Source organism: Bos javanicus, chromosome 18 (assembly GCF_032452875.1).
Source record: "Bos javanicus breed banteng chromosome 18, ARS-OSU_banteng_1.0, whole genome shotgun sequence".
NCBI lineage: Eukaryota > Metazoa > Chordata > Mammalia > Artiodactyla > Bovidae > Bos > Bos javanicus.
Window position 1 is genome coordinate 60985645 of NC_083885.1, and position 26299 is coordinate 61011943.

The following is a 26299-nucleotide window of genomic DNA, read 5'->3' on the forward strand; positions in this document are numbered from 1 at the left end:
TAGGAGAAAATTTGAAGTTAATGCTTATCATGTCCTTGAAATACAAACACCATCCACTTTGCTTGGATCTTCAGCCTTGGGTAAATTGTTAAACTTCAAATCAAAGAAAAAAAGGAGAAAAGCCTTTAAAATTAAATGTATAATTTGGCTATTCTGGCTCTATTCCATAAACTGATTACCTACTTTTGTCTTTTTCTAAGACAAAGAGGAAAACTAAAGATGTTTGGGTTTATCATACATACCCTACCACTGAAGAAAAATCACGCTATGAAAAAAATGTATGTTTTTTGAGGTTATGAAATATGTTCTTAAGTTGTCAATCAGAAAATGCTGGTGTAACATTTCAATCACTCGTTTCTTGGTGTTGTTAAAATTTTCAAGGGTTAAAAACTGTGATATGTAAGAATGATAAGTGAAACATTTCGGTATGTAAAGCAAGTAGGATACATGTAGACAAAGAGAAGATATAAAGAATGGAGATATTTTTGTTGAGGAAAAATGATGATAATAATTTTGTCTTATAGTTGTTTATTTCTGGATGAAGAAATGCAGAGCAAATTTGTTTGGATCTAGAAAGTGGCAAAAGGTTTGTGAAAAAGGAATTTTGAAAAAAAAAATTTGTATGTTGTCAGGATTAAGATTAGAATGACTTTAATTAGGTAAATGAATTTTGTTACTAACAGTAAACTGATGCAAGACTGAAGTTGGTTTTTCTCTGTTAAGAAAACAAAGTTCTTCTGAAATATTGATCTGATTTTGGTAACAGAGACTTCTAACGGGAAGTAATAGTTTTGTTTCTAATCATACTTTTGACCCCAAGATTCAGGATGGAAAAGTTGTCCAGTAAAGCTGTCTCAGAGTAACTGCTCATGATGTGTAGCACTACTGGCTTTAAGCGTACTGCTTAAAGTGCTGGTATGGATATGAATGATAAAGTGTATGCTGCTGCTAAGCCGCTTCAGTCGTGTCCGACTCTGTGCGACCCCATAGACGGCAGCCCACCAGGCTCCCCCGTACCTGGGATTCTCCAGGCAAGAACACTGGAGTGGGTTGCCATTTCCTTCTCCAGTGCATGAAAGGGAAAAGTGAAAGGGAAGTCACTCAGTTGTGTCCAACTCTTAGTGACCCCATGGACTGCAGCCCACCAGGCTCTTTCGTCCATGGGATTTTCCAGGCAAGAGTACTGGAGTGAGGTGCCATTGCCTTCTCCGGATAAAATGTATAGCATTTCCCTATTAACCTCCGAGTCTGTTCATGATATCTGATTAGTTAACTAGGCAAATATAAACATAAAAAGGAGGTCTAGCACCGAGGGATGTGGATGGACCCAGAGCAGGCAAATGAACCACTCTGGCATCGTTAGAAAAAACATATTGATTATCATTGCTCTCCATGGAAAGAGTTAACAACTTAAAAGGTGAAAAATGAGGGAAGAAATAGTCACGTTTTGAGGTATGGGGAAGTCATTCTGGCCTATACATGATTTAATTTAAACTTGAGGCTAAATGAAACAGCCTGTTTGTGGCCTCTTAAACATATATTGTATATCTGCTTTAATCATTAAGGAAAAAAAAATAGTACAAAGGTGGATTTTTATTATTGTACTCATTGAACTATGTCTCCAGGAGTTGGCAATGGAAAGGGAATCCTGGCGTGCTGCAGTCCATGGGGTCACAAAGAGTCAGATACGACTGAGTGACTGAACTGAACTGATGGATGAGGTGGGCATCTCATGGAAAGCTGTGAAGAATTTTTAAAATGATTTATTCTTGGTGTAGATTGATTAGGGGGATAAAATAGTCTGCAAAAGCAGGAGATGGAGCGATTCATGAACGTGTTATTCCACTGAAATTCATAAAGATGGGTGGTTCCCACAGGGCAGGGAGTCAGTGAATGGTTGTGAGCAGGGCAAAAAGGTGAAGAAGGGGTTTTGGGAGATGACTGAGGATCTGCTGTCTTTCCAGGGACTGCAGTGCATCATGGACACCTTCCAGGCTTTATACATTCCTCTTCTCCCACCACAAGCCTCCCACTTTACTGGCCACATAAGCCTAGAAAAGTCACCTAACCTTCCCTCTAACCCTCTAAAGGTTTGGCAAAGAAGTGGAGAAATAAGACAAAGGATGAGTCCTTACATAACCTATGTAAGATGGTGTTACCGAAAGGTACATGTGGGGTGATTCGGCTGCTTGCCGGTCAAAAGCTAATAAACAAATCAGGTTGGTGGAAAGGAAAGTTGGTTTTATTTCAGATGCCAGCAACTGGGGACAGGGGGAGGGTAGCAGACATCTGTCCAAAGGCCAACTCCGAGTCTGCCCTGACAAGCAGTGTTGAGGGCATTTACAGACAGAGTTGTAGGGGGTTCCATGCAGAAACAGCACAGTCATCTCTAACAGTCATCTTTAAATAGGTGATCACTGGTCTGACCAGCATCATCTTGGTTGTTTTCAGTTCAGTTCACTTCAGTTCAGTCACTCAGTCATGTCCGACTCTTTGCGACCCCATGAATTGCAGCACGCCAGGCCTCCCTGTCCATCACCAACTCCCGGAGTTCACTCAAACTAATGTCCATCGAGTCAGTGATGTCATCCAGCCATCTCATTCTCTGTCATCCCTTTCTCCTCCTGCCCCCAATCCCTCCCAGCATCAGAGTCTTTTCCAATGAGTCAACTCTTCCCATGAGGTGGCCAAAGTACTGGAGTTTCATCTTTAGCATCAGTCCTTCTAATGAACACCCAGGACTGGTCTCCTTTAGGATGGACTGGTTGGATCTCCTTGCAGTCCAAGGGACTCTCAAGAGTCTTCTCTGGCACCACAGTTCAAAAGCATCAATTCTTCGGCACTCAGCTTTCTTCACAGTCCAACTCTCACATCCATACATGACCACTGGAAAAACCATAGCCTTGACTAGACAGACCTTTGTTGGCAAAGTAATGTCTCTGCTTTTTAATATGCTGTCTAGGTTGGTCATAACTTTCCTTCCAAGGAGTAAGCATCTTTTAATTTCATGGCTACAGTCACCATCTGCCATGATTTTGGAATTCAAGAAAATAAAGTCCGTCACTATTTCCATTGTTTCACCATCTATTTGCCATGAAGTGATGAGACCAGAAGGAAAGTTATGACCAACCTAGATAGCATATTGAAAAGCAGAGACATTACTTTGCCAACAAAGGTCCGTTTAGTCAAGGCTATGGTTTTTCCAGTGGTCATGTATGGATGTGAGAGTTGGACTGTGAAGAAAGCTGAGGGCCAAAGAATTGATGCTTTTGAACTGTGGTATTGGAGAAGACTCTTGAGAGTCCCTTGGACTGCAAGGAGATCCAACCAGTCCATTCTGAAGGAGATCAGCCCTGGGATTTCTTTGGAAGGAATGATGCTAAAGCTGAAACTCCAGTACTTTGGCCACCTCATGGGAAGAGTTGACTCATTGGGAAAGACTCTGATGCTGGGAGGGATTAGGGACAGGAGGAGAAGGGGACGACAGAGGATGAGATGGCTGGATGGCATCACCGACTCGATGGACATGAGTTTGAGTGAACTCCGGGAGATGGTGATGGACAGGGAGGACTGGCGTGCTGCCATTCATGGGGTCGCAAAGAGTCGGACAAGACTGAGCGACTGAACTGAACTGAACTGACTGATGAGACCAGATGCCATGACCTTAGTTTTCTGAATGCTGAGTTTCAAGCCAACTTTTTCACTCTCTTCTTTCACTTTCATTAAGAGGCTCTTTAGTTCCTCTTCACTTTCTGCCATATGGGTGGTATCATCTGCATATCTGAGGTTATTGATATTTCTCCTGGCAATCTTGATTCCAGCTTCTGCTTCACCCAGCCCAGCATTTCACATGATGTACTCTGCATATAAGTTAAATAAGCAGAGTGATAATATACAGTCTTGACACACTCCTTTCCCAATTTGGAACCAGTCTGTTGTTCCATGTCTGGTTCTAACTGTTGCTTCTTTACCTGCATACAGATTTTTCAGGAGGCAGGTCAAGTGGTCTGGTATTTCCATCTCTTTAAGAGTTTTCCAATTTGTTGTGATTTACACAGTCAAAGTCTTTGGCATGGTCAATAAAGCAGAAGTATATGTTTTTCTGGAACTCTCTGGCTTTTTTTGATCATCTGACAGATGTCGGCAATTTGACCTCTGGTTTCTCTGCCTTTTCTAAATACAGCTTGAACATCTGGAAGTTCACAGTTCACGTATTATTGAAGCCTGGCATGGAGAATTTTGAGCATTACTTTGCTAGCATGTGAGATGAGTGCAGTTGTGCAATAGTTTGAACATTCTTTGGCATTGTCTTTCTTTGGGGTTGAAATGAAAACTGACCTTTTCCAGTCCTGTGGCCACTGCTGAGTTTTCCCAAATTTGCTAGCATATTGAGTGCAGCTCTTTTACAGCATCATCTTTTAGGATTTGAAATAGCTCAACTGGAATTCCATCACTTCCACTAGCTTTGTTTGTAAGTGATGCTTCCTAAGGCCCACTTGACTTCACACTCCAGGATGTCTGGCTCTAGGTGAGTGATCACAGCATCATAGTTATATGGGTCATTAAGATCTCTTTTGTATAGTTCTGTGTATTCTTGCCACCTCTTCTTAATATCTTCTGCTTCTGTTAGGTCCATACCATTTCTGTCCTTTATTGTGCCCATCTTTGCATGAAATGTTCCCTTGGTATCTCTAATTTTCTTGAAGAGATCACTAGTCTTTCCCATTCTATTGTTTTCCTCTATTTATTTGCACTGATCACTGAGGAAGGCTTTCTTATCATTCCTTGCTATTCTTTGGAGCTCTGCATTCAGATGGATATATCTTTCCTTTTCTCCTTTGCCTTTCCCTTCCCTTCTTTTTTCAGCTATTTGTAAAACCTCCTCAGACAACCATTTTGCCTTTTTGGTTTTCTTTTTCTTGGGGATGGTCTTGATCACTGCCTCCTGTACAATGCCTGTGGTATTTGCTTGCAGTGTCCCTCCCTCCCCGCAACACAACTGAACAAGTGACCCTAATTAAATAGTCACCTTCATCCCCTTGTGTGAGGGCAGAAATTAGACACTGAAGAGACTTGCAAACAGAGGAAGCCAAAATAAACAAAGAAGGGGGGGACCACTCTGGAAGTGACAGGTGCAGCAGATTAAAACCCCGCATTTATGTATTTATTTTAAATTTATTTATTTTAATTGGGGGCTAATTATAATATTGTAGTGGTTTTGCCATACATTGACATGAATCAGCTATGGATATACATGTGTTACCCATCCTGAACCCCCCTCCCACCTCTCTCCACATCCCATACCTCAGGGTCATCCCAGTGCACCAGCCCTGAGCACCCTGTCTCATGCATCAAACCTTGACTGGTGATCTGTTTCACATATGATAATATACATGTTTCAATGCTGTTCTCTCAAATCATCCCACCCTCGCCTTCTCCCACAGAGTCTGAAAGACAGTTCTTTTTCATCTATGTCTCTTTTACTGTCTCACATATAGGGTCATCATTATCATCTTTCTAGATTCCATATATATGTGTTAGTATACTGCATTGGTGTTTTCCTTTCTGACTTACTTCACTCTGTATAATAGGCTCCAGTTTCATCCACCCCATTAGAACTGACTCAAATGCATTCTTTTTAATGGCTGAATAATATTCCATTGTGTATATGTACCACAGCTTTCTTATCCATTCATCTGCTGATGGACATCTAGGTTGCTTCCATGTCCTGGCTATTGTAAACAGTGCTGCGATGAACATTGGGGTACACGTGTCTCTTTCAATTCTGGTTTCCTCAGTGTGTATGCCCAGCAGTGGGATTGCTGGGTCATATGGCAATTCTCAGGGAAGGCAGTGGCAACTCAGTCCAGTACTCTTGCCTGGAAAATCCCATGGATGTGGACAGAGGAGCCTGGTAGGCTACCGTCCATGGGGTCGTGAAGAGTTGGACACGACTGAATGATTTCACTTTCACTTTTCACTTTCATGTATTGGAAAAGGAAATGGCAACCCACTCCAGTATTCTTGCCTGGAGAATCCCAGGGACAAAGGAGCCTGGTGGGCTGCCGTCTATGGAGTCGCACAGAGTTGGACACGACTGAAGCGACTTAGCAGCAGCAGCACCACCACCACCAGCAGCATGGCAGTTCTATTTCCAGTTTTTTAAGGAATCTCCACACTGTTCTCCATAGTGGCTGTACTAGTTTGCATTCCCACCAACAGTGTAAGAGGGTTCCCTTTTCTCCTCACGCTGTCCACCATTTATTGTTTGTAGACTTTTTGATAGCAGCCATTTTGACTGGCATGAGATGGTACCTCATTGTGGTTTTGATTTGCATTTCTCTGATAATGAGTGATGTTGAGCATCTTTGCATATATTTGTTAGCCATCTGTATGTCTTCTTTGGAGAAATGTCTGTTTAGTTCTTTGGCCCATTTTTTGATTTGGGTTGTTTAATTTTCTGGAATTGAGCTGCAGGAGTTGCTTGTATATTTTTGAGATTAATTCTTTGTCAGTTGCTTTGTTTGCTATTCTTTTCTCCCATCCTGAAAGCTGTCTTTTCACCTTGCTTATAGTTTCCTTTGTTGTGCAAAAGCTTTTAAGTTTAATTAGTCCCATTTGTTTATTTTTGCTTTTATTTCCATTACTCTGGGAGGTGGGCCATAGAGGATTCTGCTGTGATTTATGTCAGAGAGTGTTTTGCCTATGTTTTCCTCTAGGAGTTTTATAATTTCTGGTCTTATGTTTAGGTCTTTAATCCATTTAGAGTTTATTTTTGTGTTTGGTGTTAGAAAGTGTTCTAGTTTCATTCTTTTACAACCAGTTGATCAGTTTTCCCAGCACCACTTGTTAAATATATTGTCTTTTCTCCATTGTGTATTCTTGCCTCCTTTGTCAAAGATAAGGTGTCTATAGGTGCATGGGTTTATCTCTAGGCTTTCTATTTTGTTCCATTGATCTATATTTCTGTCTTTGTGCCAGTACCATACTGTCCTGATGACTGTAGCTTTGTAGTAGAGCCTGAGTTCAGGTAGGTTGATTCCTTCACTTCCATTCTTCTTTCTCAAGATTGCTTTGGCTATTGGAAGTTTTTTGTATTTCCATACAAATTGTGAAATTATTTGTCCTAGTTCTCTGAAAAATACCATTGGTAGCTTGATAAGGTTTGTATTGAATCTATAGATTGCTTTGGGTAGTACACTCATTTTCACTATATTGATTCTTCTGATCCATGAACATGTTATATTTCTCCACCTATTTGTGTCATCTTTGATCTCTTTCATCAGTGTTTTATAGTTTTCTATATATAGGTCTTTTGTTTCTTTATGTAGTTTTATTCCTAAGTATTTTATTCTTTTCATTGCAATGGTGAATGGAATTGTTTCCTTAATTTCTCTTTCTGTTTTCTCATTTGTTAGTGTATAGGAATGTGTCAGGAAGCATTTAACAGGAGGCTTTCTGTGTGCTGTTTCAGATCTTTCAGGAATCCTCTGTACCTTATTAATTCCTGAATATTCAGGAATTAAGAGGAGAGGCAAGCCTCTCCTGGGGCTGAGGAATCCAGGCATTTCCTTAGTTAGTTTTTCAATATGGTGATAAGTACCCTCTTCCTTCTTATGAACCATACGGTAAAAGTGATTGTTTACAACTCTCCCTCTCTTTTTAATATGGATCGCCTATGTTTTGTAAGTCTGGAATTTTAATCTTTATCTTTGCTGAGAATAACTACAGTATATATGCCCACACCATGTAATTAAAACACCTTTGCTCCATCAGAGCTTTGGTCCCTGTGTCTTGCTTTCTCTCTCTCTCTCTCTCTCAGACTAATTCTTTTGGAGCACAGAGACCTGTCGTGCTCATTCTCCTGCCCAGGCTTCACCCACTAAATAGGGCATCAGGTGCCTTCGTGAGTGACACAAAGCCCTGTGTTATTGGTTTTCTGCATAAACCAAGGAAATATCAGCCTCTTTCTTTCTCTTTTTTACTTTCTTATAGTTGACTCCTGACCACCAGGTTCTGGTCCATTAAAGGACCTCAACAGGAATGCAAGGGATTTCTGTATGTTAATTTTATATCCTCCAACTTTACTATATTCATTGATTAGCTCTAGTAATTTTCTGGTGGAGTCTTTAGGGTTTTCTATGTAGAGGGTCACATCATCTGCAAACAGTGAGAGTTTTACTTCTTTTCCAATCTGGATTCCTTTTATTTCTTTTTCTTCTCTAAGTGCTGTGGCTAAAACTTCCAAAACTATGTTGAATAGTAGTGGTAAGAGTGGGCACCCTTGTCTTGTTTCTGACTTTAGGGGAAATGCTTTCAGTTTTTCACCATTGAGGATAATGTTTACTGTGGGTTTATCATATATGGCTTTTATTATGTGGAGGTATGTTCCTTCTATGCCTGCTTTCTGGAGGGTTTTTATCATAATTGGATGTTGAATTTTGTCAAAGGCTTTCTCTGCATCTATTGAGAGAATCATATGGTTTTTATCTTTCAATTTGTTAATGTGCTGTATCATATTAATTAATTTGTGAATATTGAAGAATCCTTGCATCCGTGGGATAAAGCCCACTTGGTCTTTTTAATATGTTGTTGGATTCTGTTTGCTGAATTTTGTTAAGGATTTTTGCATCTATGTTCATCTGTGATATTGGCCTGTAGTTTTCTTTTTTTGAAGCATCTTTGTCTGAAAACCTCACATTTAATACTGGAGGCTGTGCATTTGGGTGGCACCTATAGACCCCTCAGTCATGTCTGACTCTTTGTAACCCCATGGACTGTACAGTCCATGGCATTCTCCAGGTCAGAATACTGGAACGGGTAACTTTTTCCTTCTCCAGGGGATCTTCTCAACCCAGGGATCGAACCCAGGTTTCCCACACTGCAGGCAGATTCTTTACCAGCTGAGTCACAAGGAAAGAAATATCAATAACCTCAGATATGCAGGTGGTACCACCCTTACGGCAGAAAGTGAAGAGGAACCTAAAGAACCTCTTGATGAAAGTGAAAGAGGAGAGAGTGAAAGAGGAGAGTGAGAAAGTTGGCTTAAAACTCAGTATTCAGAAAACTAAGATCATGGCATCTGGTCTCATCACTTCATGGCAAATACATGGGGAAACAGTGGAAAGAGTGGTTGGCTTTATTTTGGGGGGCTCCAAAATCATTGTAGATGGTAACTGTAGCCATGAAATTAAAAGATGCTTGCTCCTTGGAAGAAAAGTCATGACCAACCTAGGCAGCATATTAAAAAGCAGAGACATTACTTTGCCAGCAAAGGTTTGTCTAGTCAAAGCTGTGGCTTTTCCAGCAGTCTGGTATGGATGTTAGAATTGGGCTATAAAGAAAGCTGAGTGCCAAAGAATTGACGGTTTTGAACTGTGGTGTTGGAGAAGACTCGAGAGTCCCTTGGATTGCAAGGAGATCAAACCAGTCCATCCTAAAGGAAATCAGTCCTGAATATTCATTGGAAGGACAGATGTTGAAGCTGAAACTCCAATACTTTGGCCACCTCATGTGAAGAGCTGACTCATTGGAAAAGACCCTGATGTTGGGAATGATTGAAGGGAGGAGGAGAAGGGGACGACAGAGGATGAGATGGTTGGATGGCATCACCAACTCAATGGACATGAGTTTGAGTATAATCTGGGAGTTGGTGATGGACAGGGAGGCCTGGCATGCTGCAGTCCATGGGGTCACAAAGTGTCAGACATGACTGAGTGACTGAATTGGACTGAACTATAGACCCCACAAGAGACTGACCCAGACATGCCTGTGAAAGTTCAGGAGTCTCTGTGGAGGCGTGGGTCGACAGTGGCCCGTTTCAGGATCACGGGTACTGAATACCACAGTTCGTGCACAAGACCTTTTGAAGGAGGTTGCCATTATCTTCATTACCCAGGCCATAGTCTCAGGCCAAACAACAGGGAGGGAACACAGGCCCACCCATAAACAGAAAATTGGATTAAAGATTTACTGAGCATGGCCCCCCTCGGAACAAGGCCCAGTTTCCCCCATAGTCAGTCTCTTCCATCAGGAAGCTTCCATAAGCTTCTTATCCTTATCCATCAGAGTGCAGACAGAATGAAAACCACAATCACAGAAACTAATCAAATTGATCACATGGACCACAACCTTGTCTAACTCAATGAAACTATGAGCCATGCCATGTAGGGCCAACCAAGATGGATGGGTCATGGTGGAGAGTTCTGACAAAATGTGGTCCACTGGACAAGGAATGGCAAACTACTTCAGTACTTTTGCCTTGAGATCCCCATGAAGAGTATGAAAAGGCAAAAAGATATGACCTCATCCATCACTTCATAATTTTCATATGAAAGTGAGGCCAGATCAGGGAATAAGTTCTCATCTCACAGAGTCCCTTCATCACCTTCTCTTCACTCCCTCTTCTCTCTCCTTGCCCCAATTTCTCTCTGCATTTCTTTCCTCCTGCAACACAATCTAGGCCTCACCATTGATAAATGAGACATGACTTTAAAGACTCATTTTGTATTCTAAGTAGTTTAACAAAATGTTTCCTCTACAAATCAAATACTGTGGTCTCCCTTTGATAATTTCTGGTAAATGAAAGGTTCCTCATCTTGGGTCATGTAAAATATTATGTGTAGGTGAGATTCTTTCATTATATGGCTCATCAAATGTAACTGAGCACTTACTGTGTTCCAGACCCTATTTTAGCTACTGGGAAGCAAAAGCGGGGCTCAAGTGTTATGGTCTGAAGTTCTCCCCACTTTTGAATTCATAGGTTGAAGTCTTAACTCCTACAACCTCGGATTGTGACTGTATGTGGTGGTAGCGACTTAACGAGGGAATGAAGGGACTTCCCTGGTGGTCCAGTGGTTAAGTATCCACCTTCCAATACAGAGGATGTGAGTTTGATCTTTTGTTCAGACTAAGTCCAAATGGCAACTACTGAGCCCAAGCACAGCAACTAAGACCTGACGTAGCCAATAAATAAAGGTGAGACTTAAATGAAGAAAGGTTTTCCCTGGTGGCTCAGCAGATAAATAACCTGCCTGCAATGAGAGAGACCCGGCTTCGATTCCTGGGTTGGGAAGATCCCTTGGAGAAGAGAATAGCAACCCACTTCAGTATTCTTCCCTAGAGAATCCCATGGACAGAGGAGCTTGGCAGGGTACAGTCTATGGAGTTGCAAAGAGTCGGACATGACTGAGCGACTAACACTTCACACTTCAAAAGAAGAAAATTATCTTGAAACGAGGTAATTAAAGTTAAATGAGGTCATAAGAGTGAGCCCTAAAGAAATAAAACTAATGTTCTTATACCAAGAGGATATTAGAATGCAGAGAACATACACAGAGACCAAGGGGTGAGAGATTTAGCAAATAATATTACAAGACAGCCAGATACATTGAATTTAGGTAAAGAATGAACACATATATTTTAATACATATATTATATACACATATCTTATGCATATTAATTATACTTATTTTTATATGTATACATACACAGGTGCAGGCATATATAATTTTACTATGCTTTACAGATACTGCATTTTTTTGCAAATTGAAGGTTCATGGCAACCCTGAGTTGTCAGATAATGGTTAGAATTTCTTAGCAATAAAGTATTTTAAAATTAAGGTATGTACTTTTTTGGGGGGGGGGCGGGGGCATACTGCATGGCTTGTAGGATCTTAGTTCCCCAACCAGGGATCAAACCTGTATCCCTTGCTTTGGAAGGCAGATTCTTAACCACTGGACCGCCAGGGAAGACTTTTGTCTGTTCAGTCTCAATTACTACCTTTTAATCCCAACCAACTATTTATCAACTAACCATTACTTCCCACCCACTTCTTCCACCACTGGAAATGCAGGTTTTTGGTTTTTTTTTTAAAGAACTTTTCCTCATCAACTCTATTGCATACCTCTAAGAGTCTCCTACAGAAAAGAAAAGAAAAAAGACCATTTATACCATGTTACACTACACCTTAATAAAGCTAGGGGAAAAGATACAAATGATCATTTCTCTTTCGCATTACGAAGTGATCCACTTTATTATTATTCTCATTTCATCAAAGTCCATTTTTATAGTAAATAGCTAGCCTAGCTTTCTCATATTGTGGTTGACACAATGTATACACTCCTTTCCTTTTATTTCTGACACATTTGCATCCTCATATTTAAAGTGCAATTCTTTAAAAAAATTTTTTTTCACTTATTTCTTTTTGGCTGTGGCAGGTCTTCTTTGCTGTGCAGGCTTTTCTCTAGTTGTGGTGAGCAGGGGTTACTCTTTAGCTGCAGTGTCTAGGCTTCTCATTGCAGTGCCTTTCCTTGTGGTTCCCAGGCTCTAGAGCGCAGGCTCAGTAGTTGGTGCACCAGCTTAGTTGCTCCACGGCATGTGGGATCTTCCTGGATCAGGGATTGGACCCATGTCTCCTGAATTGGCAGGTGGACTCTTTACCACTGAGCCCCCAAGGGAAGCCCTGAGGTATTGTCTTTCGTTATTGTGGACTCATTGTTGTTTACTCACTAAGTCATGTTTGACTCTTCTGTGACCCCATGGCCTGTAGCCCACCAGGCTCCTCTGTCCATATGATTTCCCAGGCAAGAATACTGGAGTGAGTTGCCATTCCCTCCTCCATAAAGTGCAACCCATGACACAATACACTGATTGAGTTTCTTTCCTATGTGAGTTTCTTTCCTCTTGCTGGAAATAGGCACAAGGAGGAGATTTTTATGTGCTAATTGATATTTTATTTCTTCCTCCAGTTCCTGCTTACATTCTTGTACATTGTTTTGTGAACTTTTATCTTGTTGTATGCTTATGAAACATGGACTTTTCTGTATGTATATTTTTAATTTATACAACTTTAAAGTCATTTTATCTTCTGTCAATGAATACACAGCTATAAGTGCATGCTGTGTTCATACTGTATCGAGGCTCACAGTGTCCCATGAACCAACAGACTCTCAAGTGTGTGGAGGGATTCCACACAGCAGCTGTTTCCTGTGGTTAAGATGACTCAGGACCGGGGATGTTTTTGTAAAGAGTTTGGGAGGTGGAGGCTGGTGGTTATTGCTCATTGTTTTCTTCCAGGCTGTGTCAGATTCCGTATCCAAAGTATATAACAGATCCTAGTAGGGAAATGAGACAGTGAGAAGGGAAATTAGGCGCTCTACTCACTTACAAATTCCCAGTTGTTCTTTAGTCACTAAGTCATAAAAGGCCTCCTATTATGGCATCTGACGCAGTTTGGGGATGAAGTAAAAGGAAGTGGTTCAGTCACCCAAGAGGCCTCTTTAGCCCAGAAGGCAACTTACCAATGGCATTCCAGACTCCACATTGGGCCCATGTTGCAGGGGTTAACTGCATCATCAAGTAAACATTCACAAAGATGCTCACCAGTGGGAGGACAGGCAGAGCAGGGGCCTGTGGGCAGAGTCAGTTCATCCCTGAGCACAGCCCAGACGTCTGTAAGGGAGACCCTACCCCATGTAGGCAAGAACACTAGTCCTCAGCCCATGTGTTAAGTCCCTACTGAGACTGGATTTTTTTTTTTTAATTTTATTTTATTTTTAAACTTTACATAATTGAATTAGTTTTGCCAAAATCAAAATGAATCCGCCACTGGTATACATGTGTTCCCCATCCTGAACCCTCCTCCCTCCTCCCTCCCCATACCATCCCTCTGGGTCGTCCCAGTGCTCTAGCCCCAAGCATCCAGTATCGTGCATCAAACCTGGACTGGCATCTCGTTTCATACATGATATTTTACATGTTTCAATGCCATTCTCGCAAATCTTCCCACCCTCTCCCTCTCCCACAGAGTCCATAAGACTGTTCTATACATCAGTGTCTCTTTTGCTATCTCGTACACAGGGTTATTGTTACCATCTTTCTAAATTCCATATATATACGTTAGTATACTGTATTAGTATTTTTCCTTCTGGCTTACTTCACTCTGTATAATAGGCTCCAGTTTCATCCACCTCATTAGAACTGATTCAAATGAATTCTTTTTAATGGCTGAGTAATACTCCTTTGTGTATATGTACCACAGCTTTCTTATCCATTCATCTGCTGATGGACATCTAGGTTGCTTCCATGAGACTGGATTTTTAAACACTGAGTGTGGATCAGGGACAAGTCCACTGGTTGTAGCAGCTCCCCTCAATTCCTTGTCCATTGAAGGATTTTAGACCTCAAAGCATGTGACTTTATTCACTCAGGTGGATATTTTCAGCACGTAAGATCACCTACCTTGAAGTGAAGAGGAGAGGGGCTCTGGTGCTGCCTCCAGATGATGACCGTGACCCCAGTGATGAGCAGCAGCAGCAGCACAGCCACTGTTGTGAGAACAGGGTCTCAGGAGAACAACTAACTGGGCCACTGGGCCAGGATCAGGCTCAGGATGATCAGCAGGAGAACTGCAAGGGTCAAGATGGAGGAGAATGGCCTGGACCCAGAAGACAAAGATGTCAGGACCTTGGGCCACACCCCTCCCCAGGCTCCCCACATCAGGAATGGCTATCATATTTCCAAGATTCCTCCTCAGCTGACAAAGACACAGAATTCCACCCTATCCTGTCAGTTTTAGAATGCGACCAAAGAGAAATCCCACTGCTCACAGAGCAGGAAGGTACATCCCTAGACAATCTGGCCAGATTTCCAGGTGGGGGTGGTGCTGGTAGGGAACCACAGAGTCTTTAGGATGTTTGAGGTTCCTGCTTCAGGTACAGAGTTCAGAGGATATTCTTCAACTTTAGTCTCCATCTCAACTTCCTCCTCTGTTTTCTCATTCAGGTCTAGCTGGTACCTGGATAGAGGTATTAAGGCAATAATAACAACAGTCCCTACTAATCCAACATCAGACAGTTTATTTGTCTCTTTCCTGCCTTACGAAGGACAGGACATATAGAAGGCAGCATGAAACCAGAAGAGGATTACCTTTCTATCCACCCCCAGGGGTCCAAGACCCCCAGCCAAGGTATAGGGGACTCTTACCTGAGAACAAGCACAGAAAAAGTCCCAAGGATGTAAGCAAGCACGATCCCAGTTAACATGAGTTCCACAATATGACCAAGGTCCAAGAGTAACACCTTGATGGCTAGAATGAGGACAGGAGCAAGGTAGAGAAGGGGGTGAGAAACCACTAGAAAAATCCAAGTTAAGTAAATTGGTTGGAGAAAGAGTGGGTTTTGTTTACTCACCTGCAAGACTTCCAGAAGACATGATGGCCATGATGGGGGTGCTTGTGTGGGCATGGATCTGGGCAAGGCCCCGGAAAAGGAGCCCGTCCTTAGCCATTGCACAGGTGAACCAAGACATGAAAAATATGCTAAACAGAAGGCTGGAAAAGAAAATAGAAACACGTGTGGGGACGTGAAGAAGAGGGATAGACTAGGGCATCTCCTCTCTTGTCTTCATGGGGTAAGGTGTCTTCTCGCTTGTCTGTCAATCTCAAGGGCTGGAACACCTGAAAACCAGACAGTAGACAGGGAGAAAACCATGGCACTGACCTGTATAAAAAAGAACACAGGAAAAGAACAGCCATGATGTAGCTGGCAGGAGCCCACCCAATTTGGAGAAAGGCCTGCGGTAAAGGATTGTAATGATGAATCTGGTAGTAGGGCACCATGAGGCTGAGTGCTGCTGAGACTCCAAAATATGTCAAAAAGCCGACAGAGATGGAGATCATCATGCTCAAGGGGATGGAATGCTGAGGATTTCGGGCTTCTCTCCCTGCATGGTGAGTAGAAGTCTTGGGTGAGGAAAACACACTGGTATGAAAGGAAAAAAAAAAAAAAAAATCCCCTTTCCTCTTGCATCTTCCAAAGCAGGCTAACCATCTACCAACCCCTGTGCCAAAGGGCAGTTGAAATTGTGCCCAAGCCCCAGATGGGACACATAATGACCATGTTACCTGTAGCAACCACGGCTTCAAGAGCAAAACATGGGTAGAAACATAAAGCTGCTCCTCGGAGAATCCCATTAAAGCCCAAGGGCACAAACCCTCCACCACCGAGAGGGCCCAAGCTATGATGAGAGAAGGAATGAGAAAGAACATGGATGGGATGTGCTCAGCTGTCTCTACTGGATTCCTCCCTTCATACCACAAGTCCTGGGCTCCAGCACCCCCATCATCTGATCATGTGGCTTCACCAGCCCAGATCTCTCTAGTCCCTACCGTATTCCCAGCTCAGCACTGCCCCCTCCCCCACTTCACAAGCATTACTCTGGCCAAGGGTCATAGCGTCCTAACCTATAGATGTCACTGGATCCGGATGTGTTCAGTCTATAGTCCTGTTCTGTGAGCTGCCAGTTGTGCAGGTCTCCCTTAATAAAGCCAGAGATGATCGTGAAGATTGGAACAAAAAATTTGATGCCTGTGAACACTTTGATAATCAGGGGTGACATATGAGGTCCCAGAAGTGTTACTCCTATGGGAAAAAAAGGAATATGAAACACTAAAAAAAAATAAATAAAAACTATATATAGAGAAAGTAGACAATGGTTGCTAGAGGTGGATAATTGGCAGACTGCAGTGAGGTGGTGGACGAATAGTGACTGCTCAGTGGGTACAGGAAGCAGTCTTTCCTTTGAGGAGATGAACATGTTTGGAAGTAGATGGAGGCGATGGTTGCACAACATGGTGAATGTACTAAGAGCCACTGAATTGTACACTTTCAGATGTTTGATTTTTTATCTCACAATACATGTCTATGAAATCATCAGGTTGTATACCTTAAACTTATACAGTGCTGGATGTCATATAGATCTGAATAAAGCTGGGAGAGAATAATAAAATTTTTAATTTTATGCTATGAGAATTTCCTTTAAATTGAAAAAAAAAATTACTTTTGGTCTCAATGCAGAGGAAGAAACTTGTTGGTCTAAGTAAAAGATTCTGAGCAGGGGTGATTTTGTTCCCCAAACAGTTGGCTCTGTCTGGAGACTTTCTGATTGTCACAGCTTTTTGAGGGGATGGGTGTCACTGGTATCTAGTGAGTAAAGGCCAGGGATGCTACTGAACACCTGAAAATGGTTTCTTAAAAACCGTACAATGCACAGGACAGCCCCCCCCCCCACACACACACACCAAGAATGATCCGGCCCAAATTGTCAATGGTGCCAAGGATAAAAAAAACAGTTATGTTCTCCCCTCCTGGCACCTTTGTTTCTAGTCCTAACCCCCCTTATTCTGCCACCCAAGCCTTTCCCTCCCAGCTCCTGCTCCACACCCCACTCTTCTCATACTGTCTCTGTCCCCTTCTCACCAATCATCACCAGCAACAGGGCCAGAGCGACAAAGTCTGGGAACGTGGCCAGGAAAGAGGGCATATACAGAGAGAAAGTCTCCTCTAATGCCTGAGAGATGTGGTTTCTAATTAGACTGTCAAAGGTGAATCCTCCACACTTTGGACAAACTGGCAGTGGCTGCAGAGGCAGAAGGAATACTCACTAACAAGCATAAATTGATTCTTGACTATGTGTCATGGGATGTATTAAAAAAAAGAAAGACAAAATACCTAATCTCAAAGAGCTTCTCTTGGAGTGGGAAGAGCAGACCCAGATAACTCACAAAATAGGTCACTATTTGATATAATTAGGAGATCAACGTTATGCAAGAAAAGAACACAGGAAAGTGGGACCAGGGAGGCTGGGAGATGAGGGTGGAAATTTTATATCTAGTGGTAAAGGAAAATCCCACGAAGACAACAGCTGAGCAGAGGCTTCAATATGGTGAAGGGATGAGCCTGTGGGACATGCAACCCACTCCCTACAGTTTCCTGTCCTTTGAATTCTTGGTATATCATTTAAGGAAAACAGGATAGAGCTGAGTAGAATGAAGTGGAATTTTCCTGCCACTATTATCCACCTCACCCATGAGGTAGATAACAAAGTGCTTATGAATGAGAGAAGACCCCAATCCTCCTCTCTCCTAGTTTCCTGATCTTAAGTCCCAGGCCTTCCTCCCCATGCCCCTCCACCCCATCACCTCACCAATGAGTAAGGTCAGGATGAGGTTCCAGCCAGTGATGAATGTGCGCAGTTGTCCCATGGTGACAAGCTGTAGAGATACACAGAACCGGAGCATGGTACCCTGGCCCATAACTCAGCGTAGCAGAGAGCACACATCACACAAGGCAGGGCGGCCACCAAGAAGGAGATGGCAATCGCTGGTCCAGTTATGTATTTGGCCACTATACCAGCCACGATGTATATGCCAGCTCCCAGGGTGTTGGCCACACCCAAGATCACCATCTGCAGGGTGTTCAAATGAGCCACAGGACTCTTAGTCTCCTCTCTGGGCTCCAGCCGCCGCCTGCGGACCAGCTTCTGACCAAGTTGGTGAACATACTGACGCAGCATCCTAGATGGAGTTGAGGAGGCTACGATCTGCTGAGAATGCAAGACACAAGGTCATTAAGCATGTCCATCCTAAACAACAGGTCCTACTGTGTAGCCCAGGAAACTCTTTTCGATATCCTGTGATAAAGCATAATGGAAAAGAATATGAAAAAGAATGTATATATATGTATCACTGAATCACTTTGCTGTACAGTATAAATTAATACAACACTGTAAACAGCTTTACTTCAATTAAAAAAAAAAAAAAGGTTCCATCTGCCCTTGACCCTGGGAATCCAATTCCATGGAATAATGGACTGATGTGGAGCAGGTGGTAAAAGGACACACTGGGTAAGTTCTCTGTCTCTGAGCTTTTGTTTCTTAAACATAAATACATCTTTTAATATGATTCAAAATTACTGGAAGGGTTGCTTGAAGAGAAGTGAGATAAAGTGGATTATCTCTGCCCAAATGTGCCTCTTTGGCAGGTAGACTGTTTTGAGTTGAAGGCCGTTAAGACCCAGCAGACTCAGGAGAAGCTCCTTGTCTCTCCCTTCAGTTCATTTCAGTTCAGTTCAGTTGCTCAGTTGTGTCCGATTCTTTGTGAGCCCAGGGACTGCAGCACACTGGGCTTCCCTGTCCACCACCAACTCCCGGAGCTTACTCAAACTCATGTCCATTGAGTCAGTGATGCCATCTAACCATTTCATCCTCTGTCGTCCCCTTCCCCTCCTGCCTTAAATCTTTCCCAGCATCAGGGTCTTTTCCAATGAGTCAGTTCTTCGCATCAGGTGGCCAAAGTATTGGAGTTTCAGCTTCAGCATCTGTCCTTCCAATGAATATTTAGGACTGATTTCCTTTAGGATGGACTGGTTTGATCTCCTTGCAGTCCAAGGGACTCTCAATAGTCTTCTTCAACACCACAGTTCAAAAGCATCAGTTCTTCAGCACTCAGCTTTCTTTATAGTCCAACTCTCACAACCATACATGACTACTGGAAAAACCATAGCTTTGACTAGACGGACCTTTGTTGGCAAAGTAATGTCTCTGCTTTTTAATACACTGCCTAGGTTTGTCACAGTTTTTCTTCCAAGGAGCAAGCATCATTTAATTTCATGGCTGCATCCACCATCTGCAGTGATTTTGGAGCCCCCCAAAATAAAATCTGTCACTGTTTCCACTGTTTCCCCATCTATTTGCCATGAAGTGATAGGATCGGGTGCCATGAATGTTTGAGTTTTAAGGCAGATTTTTCATTCTCCTCTTTCACCTTCATCAAGAGGCTCTTTAGTTCTTCTTTGCTTTCTGCCATAAAGGTGGTGTCATCTGCATACCTGAGGTTATTAATACTTGTCCCACAATCTTGATTCCAGCTTGTGCTTCATCCAGCCCAGCATTTTGCATGATGTACTCTGCATATAAGCTAAATAAGCAGGGTGACAATATACAGCCTTGACGTACTCCTTTCCTGATTTGTCTCTCCCTTAAGTCTCAAAATAATTAGATTAGTGGACCTATGGCAAGAAAATAGGTATTACCAGAGAGAACTAATAACCTCAGAGAGACTTCCCTGCCTGGAGTGGCAAACATTTTTTCACCAAGCACTTGCTCTGTCCATCACCCTATGGATGTCCTCCCTTTTGAAGCCCCAGATCCTTACCTCATTCTGTTAAACTAATGGTACATATGAGCCTCCACTGACTGACTCTCTTGAGCCTCAAGTTTTTATGGGGCTCTCAAAACACAACAAATTAAATTTATTAATTTGTCTCATGTCAGCTTAATTATTAAACCAGCCAAAAAACCTAGAAAGAAAGGTTTCCTGCTTCTTGAGAAGCCAAAGATTCAAATGCAGTGTTGACACACAGTAGGTAATTAACTGGTATAAGTTGAGTGGATAAGAGGGGCTTCCCAGGTGGTTCAGTGGTAAGGATTCCGCCTGCCAATGCAGGAGACGCAGGAGACATAGGTTCACCCTGCATTGGGAAGATGCCCTGAGGAAGAAATAGCAACATACTCCAGTATTCTTCTCCTGGAAAGTTCCATGGACAGAGGAGCCTGGTGGGCTACCGTCCATGAGATCACAAAGAGTCAGACATGACTGAGTGACTGAGCATGCATGAATGAATGAACGGATGAGAATATATTTTTTTAACTTAAATCAACCAGCTCTGCTGGTTCAAATCCAGCTCTGGAACATATAAATTTTTCTGAGTTTTCACAAACTACCTAACATCTTTGCCCTCCTGTCCTGTATAACACAGGGAAAATTGCTATCATCATTATTCCCTTCCCTCTTTGATGTGTGTGAAATGACTCTTTTAGGAGCTTGGTAATCAAAGAGCTCAGACTCCATACATTTCTTCAGCAAGGATCCTGAAACCTAATAGCTTTCTGCTTCATTGCTTGCAGAGTGACATGAAATAGGAACTCTGCTTTGGGACAGAAGAATATGGAATTTGTAGGAGGGACAGACTCTAGCCCAGCTCAGTCAAAGCATCAAACCAGAGAGGTCTCACAACTGCCTGGAGGGAGGGCAACTAACCTTCATTCTGAATCAGAAATGACAGGACTCTGTTTCCTGCTCCTTTGAGGCCTGAAATGTTGCCTCACTATACTGTTCTGCGGGGCTAGGATGACCCAGTGACCACAAGTTACCTTCAGGGGGCTCTCTCTTCCCATGCTCTTAAGCTCAAGCTCAGCATTTGGGTTAAGAGCAAGGATTACATGTGTTCCCCATCCTGAAACCCCCTCCCACCTCCCTCCCTGTACCATCCCTCTGGGTCATCCGTATACACCCATGGCGGATTCCTGTTGATGTATGGCAAAACCAATATAATACTGTAAAGTAATTAGCCTCCAATTAAAATAAATAAATTTATATTTTAAAAAAAGAGCAAGGATTATGAACCCAGGAGAATATTATTAGAATGTTGGCTTTCTCACCACCCCTATGGCTTTGAAGAACTCATTTGCTTCTCCAGATCTCCGTTTTCCTCTTTTTTATGTTCTGCAGATGAATCCTTGTGCATATTAAATGGTGCATCTGCTATGGACAAAGTATGATAATTTCCCCAAAAGCTAAAAGTGGATTGATTTAATATATGATCCATTCACCCTATGGGTGTATACCCAAAATAACAGAACAGAGATTCTCAAAGAAATATTTGTACACACATATTCAAAAGAGAATTATCACAATAGCTGAAAGTTGGAAGCAACCCAAATGTCCTTCCACAAAGAATGGATAAACACAGTGTGGTCTGTATATACAGTGAAATATTATGCAGCCTTAAAAAGACAGGAAATTCTGATGTGTACTACAAGGTGGAGGAAACCTGAGGATATTATGTTAAGTAACCTAAACCAGTAACAAGAAGACAAATACTGCATGATTTCACGTCTATGAACCTCCGAGAGTTATCCAATTATAGAGACAGAAAGCAGAAAGGTGATCTTCCAGGGGCTGGGATGAAGGGGGAAGTGGAGAGTTATTGTAAAGTGGGGACAAAGTTTTAGTTTTACAAGATGAAAAATGGTCTAGAGATTGGCTGCACAACGATGTAAACATACTTAGCATTAGTGAACTGTGTACTCAAAAAGTTTTTTAATTGGAGGATAATTGCTCTACAATGTTGTGTTGGTTTCTGCCACACAACAAAAGGAATCAGCTGTAACTATATATGTGTTCCTTTCCCTCTTGACCTTCCCTCCCATCCCCCCATCCCACCCCTCTAGATCATCACAGAGCATCAGACTGGGCTCCCCATGATATACAGCAGCTTTCCATTAGCTATCTATTTCACACATGACAGTGTATACATGTCAGTGTTGCTTTCTCAACTTTCCACCCCCCCTCCTTCCCCCACTGCATACTTAAAATCATTAAGATGGTTAATTTATGCCATGTGTATTTTACAACCATTAAAGAAATTGCTGCCAATGATAAACAACAGAGCCAGTGTCACAGAGTTCCTAGATGTAGCAAACCCAAAACTGACTTAATATAAGTTACCATGCAGTTGTCCTCCACACTTACCAAAATCCATAATTTTTCATGTTGATACGGTTGCCCCAATATCTGCAGTGGAGGAACCCATAGATTTGGAGGGCCAACAGTATACAGGAGACTGAGATCAGATTCACATAATGGAAACCCTAGATAAAAGTAATCTTTTTTTTAAGAGTAATTTAACCTTTTTATTTTGCATTATAGCCGATTAATAATGTTGTGATAGTTTCAGGTAGGCAGCAAAGGGACTCAGCCACACATACACATGTATTAATTCTCTCCCAAACTCCCCTCCCATCCAGGCTGCCACATAACACTGGGCAGAGTTCCCTGTGCTATACAGTGGATCCTTGTTGGTTATTCATTTTAACCACACATAGCAGTGTGTGCATGTCCATCCCAAACTCACTAGCTATACCCCTTCCCCCTATCCTAAAGGTATTCTTTCATATTGTTTGAACATCAGTCTAAGAAGAGTTTCCCAACCTCCAGACTTGATCCAAATCCCGACCCCTACCCATTCACTCACAAACACAAGAATTCTCAGCTCTTCCTCCTTTCAACTAAAAACTGGTCTCTCTTCCCTCAGGCTGGAGCCGGGCTGACCCCCTGCACTCTGGGGTTGCAGAGGTCTCTTTGGGAGGATGTGAACTCAGCACCCAGTCTCCTACAGAAGAGGGTGACTGGAGACTTACTGGATCCTTGGAGCAGAGCCTGGAGCACTGGGTCAGTCAGCGATACTGAGGTTAAGCCATGCAGGGCTGGAGCTGAGGCATCTCCAAGAACTGAAGCGGGGAGTCCTGAGCACAGAAGACAGTCCTCACCCTTGGGTTGTTGGGGTGGAGATGGGGCTGGGCCAGAGGGGAGTTTCTGCAATGTTGTTATCAGCTCTTGACTCTTCTGTTGTTACCCTCAGGGTGGGGGGTGATTCTGAATTTTTTTTATTGTGTAATATATAGTACATAAAATTTACCATTTTAACCATCTTTAAGTGTGCAGTTCAGTCGTGTTAAGTATTTCACATTTTGTGCAACCAAACTCCAGGACTTTTTTCATCTGGCAAAACTGAAACTCTACCCATTCAACAAAATTTCCCCTTTCTTCTTTCCCAGTTCCTGGAAATCACTACTACTTTCTCTCTCTATAAATATGACCGCTCCAGGTACTTCATTTAAATGGGATCAAATAGCTTTTGTCGTTTTTTGTCACGATTCTTTTACTTAGTACAATGTCCACAAGGTCAGCTGCATTGTAGCTTATATTTCCTTCTTTAAAAGAACATTTTTTAAAATTTTGGCTGTGCTGGGTCTTTGTTGCAGTGGGCAGGCTTCATTTAGTTGCAACTCTCAGACTTCCTCTATGGCATGTAGGATCTTAGTTTCCTGACCAGGGGATGAACCCACATTCTCTGCCTTGCAAGGCAGATTCTTAACCACTGAACCACCAGGGAAGTCTCTTCCCTTCTTTTTAAATGCTGAATAATACTTTATTATTGGTACATACCATATTTGGTTTACTTATTCTTTGGTCAATGGACACTAGGGTTGCTTTCATGATTTAACTATTGTGAATAATGTGTTATGAACATGGTTGTTCAAATATCTCTCCCCAAGTGTGCTGTCAATTCTCTGGGTATATCTTCAGAGGTAGAATTGCTGGATCATAATGTTCTAAGATTTTACCTGCTTGTGATGGAGAAGATGTTCACATGTTGAGGAATGGGGAAGTGATTTTGACTTATCCATGGTTCACCCTGAATTGTGTGTGAACTAAACAGCCCGTCTAACCCTCACAGCTCATTTGCTTTAACCGCTGAGGTAAAGAACATCTGTTTTGAAGATAAGGATGAGTAACTCCCTTCTCATGACATCCATGCTAACATTTCCTCCAAGATAAGTTTCCCTTCCCAGACATCAGAGTCCTGCTGTCTTGCTGTCTATGTACTAAGTCTGTCTCTTTTGAAACCTTGAAGGAGTACACCCTGTCGTGTGTGATGTATATTCTCTGGATGAGGCATAAGACTGTTCTGGAAACCATGCTTCAGTGGGACACTTCTGAGAATTCCCTGGCAGTACTCTGTGCTTCCACTGCAGTGGGCATGGGTTCAGTCCCCGGTTTGAGAACTAAGGACCCTCCACCCTCCCCTCCTTCTTCATGCCATGCAGCAGGGCCAAAAAGAAAGAAAGAAAGAAAGAAAACCAGAGCAGTTCTTCAGAGTTATTTAAGTGGTTGCCTCCCAGGCTATAGTGCTCAGCTTGGCTCAAATAAAACACTTTTATTCCTGTTAGATTGTTTATTGATTCTTTCCATGGACACTTGAACTCATTTGATCATAAAGGACCATGAGACGTGTGGGCTGTAAGACTTGGGACCCGACTTACAACCCTGCTCCCTCCCAGTCCTCTTGCTGGATACCCACTGTCTATACATGACCTGAGACACTCCAGTGTGGAGGGACACACAAGTCCAGCTGGACCCCAACCAGAAGAAGGGGAGCTTAAAGACTCTGATGTTAATTCAAGCAACACAAACATGGAACCAGCCTCTCACGTGCACCCAGCCTTGCACAAAAGGATGGAAGAGGGTAAAGGGGATGTGACTTGATCTGCTTCTTCAGGGAGCTATGTTTGCTGGGAGAGCTGAGCACAGAGACAGAGAAGGAAAATGATGTAAGAGATCAGGAGCTCTGCTCCTCCTGGAAGGAAAGCCCAAGAGTGAGAGGGGAATGTTGCAGTTTTGGAGGATGATAGTGAAGTGGTGACTAGATTCTGACCCAAGTCAAGTGACCCACATGCTAAAACACTGGGCACAAACCAGTAAAGTGAAGTGCAAGTCTCTCAGTTGTGTCCTACTCTTTGCGACCCCATGGACTATGCAGTCCATGGAATTCTCCAGGCCAGAATACTGGAGTGGGTAGCCTTTTTCTTCTCAAGGGGATCTTCCCAACCCAGAGTCTGAATCCAGGTCTCCTGCATTGCAGGCGCATTCTTAACCAGCTGAATCACAAGGGAAACCCAAGAATGCTGGAGTGGGTAGCCTATCCCTTGTCCAGAGGATCTGCCTGATCCAGGAATTGAACCGGGGTCTCCTGCATTACAAGTGATTCTTTACCAACTGAGCTACCAGGGAGCAAAAGGAGACATAAATGCTTGACTGACTCTCACATTAACTTTTTTTTTTTAACATTGAAGTATAGTTGATTTACAATATTGTAAATTAAAAAAAAAAAACAGCCACACAAGATGAAATGAAGTGGCTTAACCTATTCCAGAAAGTTTTAGTTCATTGAGTGAAGACGCACTTGAATCCCCAAAGTTGGTTAAAAAAAGCAGTGTCTCAGTCCTGTCTGACTCTTTGTGAGTCCATGGACTGTAGCCCACAGGCTCCTCTTGTCCATGGGATTCTTCAGGCAAGAACACTGGAGTGGGTAGCCATTTCCTTCTCCAGGGAATCTTCCCAAACCCTGTGTTTGCACCAGGGTCTCCTGCATTGCAGGCGGAGTCTTTACCATCTGAGCCACGTCTGTGTTTCTTGTTGGCTGGGAAGGGTCTTCATGCTGCGGGGGCTTTCTCCATTTGCAGTGATGGGGGGTGGTGTGGGTGCTGCTCTCTAGCCGCCTTGATCAGGCTTCTCTTGTTGGGGAGCATGGACCCTAGGGTCACAGGCTTCAGCTGTGGCACAGGGGCTGTAGAGCACAGGCTCAGTAGTCAGGAGGATTACTTTAAAAGAAGACATTGGCCCATTATTTGATTGGGTCATTTATTTTTCTGGAATTGAGCTGTAGGAGTTGCTTGCATATTTTTGAGATTAGTTATTTGTCAGTTGCTTCATTTGCTATTATTTTCTCCCATTCTGAAGGCTGTCTTTTCACCTTGCTTATAGTTTCCTTTGTTGTGCAAAAGCTTTTAAGTTTAATTAGGTCCCATTTGTTTATTTTTGCTTTTATTTCCAAT

General features: G+C 42.6%; 1 protein-coding gene across 8 annotated transcripts; it reads right to left on the reverse strand.

Moving 5' to 3' along the window:
- Window positions 1-11639: 11639 nt before the first annotated feature.
- On the reverse strand, window positions 11640-26299 carry LOC133231000 (cationic amino acid transporter 3-like). Of its 8 annotated transcripts, none has more exons than XM_061389158.1 (10): window positions 23042-26299; window positions 17987-18385; window positions 16245-16422; window positions 15906-16018; window positions 15502-15724; window positions 15193-15332; window positions 14987-15089; window positions 14243-14798; window positions 13303-13411; window positions 11640-13116 (listed from the first exon to the last, which is right to left on the reverse strand). In XM_061389158.1, exons 2-8 carry the CDS (start codon window positions 18093-18095, stop codon window positions 14630-14632), a joined length of 1035 nt encoding a protein of 344 aa, XP_061245142.1. In that variant the 5' UTR covers window positions 18096-18385; window positions 23042-26299; the 3' UTR covers window positions 11640-13116; window positions 13303-13411; window positions 14243-14629. The 8 variants fall into 8 exon arrangements, with proteins under 8 accessions (XP_061245142.1, XP_061245140.1, XP_061245141.1 ...); XM_061389156.1 differs by having other exon boundaries at window positions 17987-22492; XM_061389157.1 differs by lacking the exon at window positions 23042-26299 and adding an exon at window positions 22876-23029 and having other exon boundaries at window positions 17987-22492.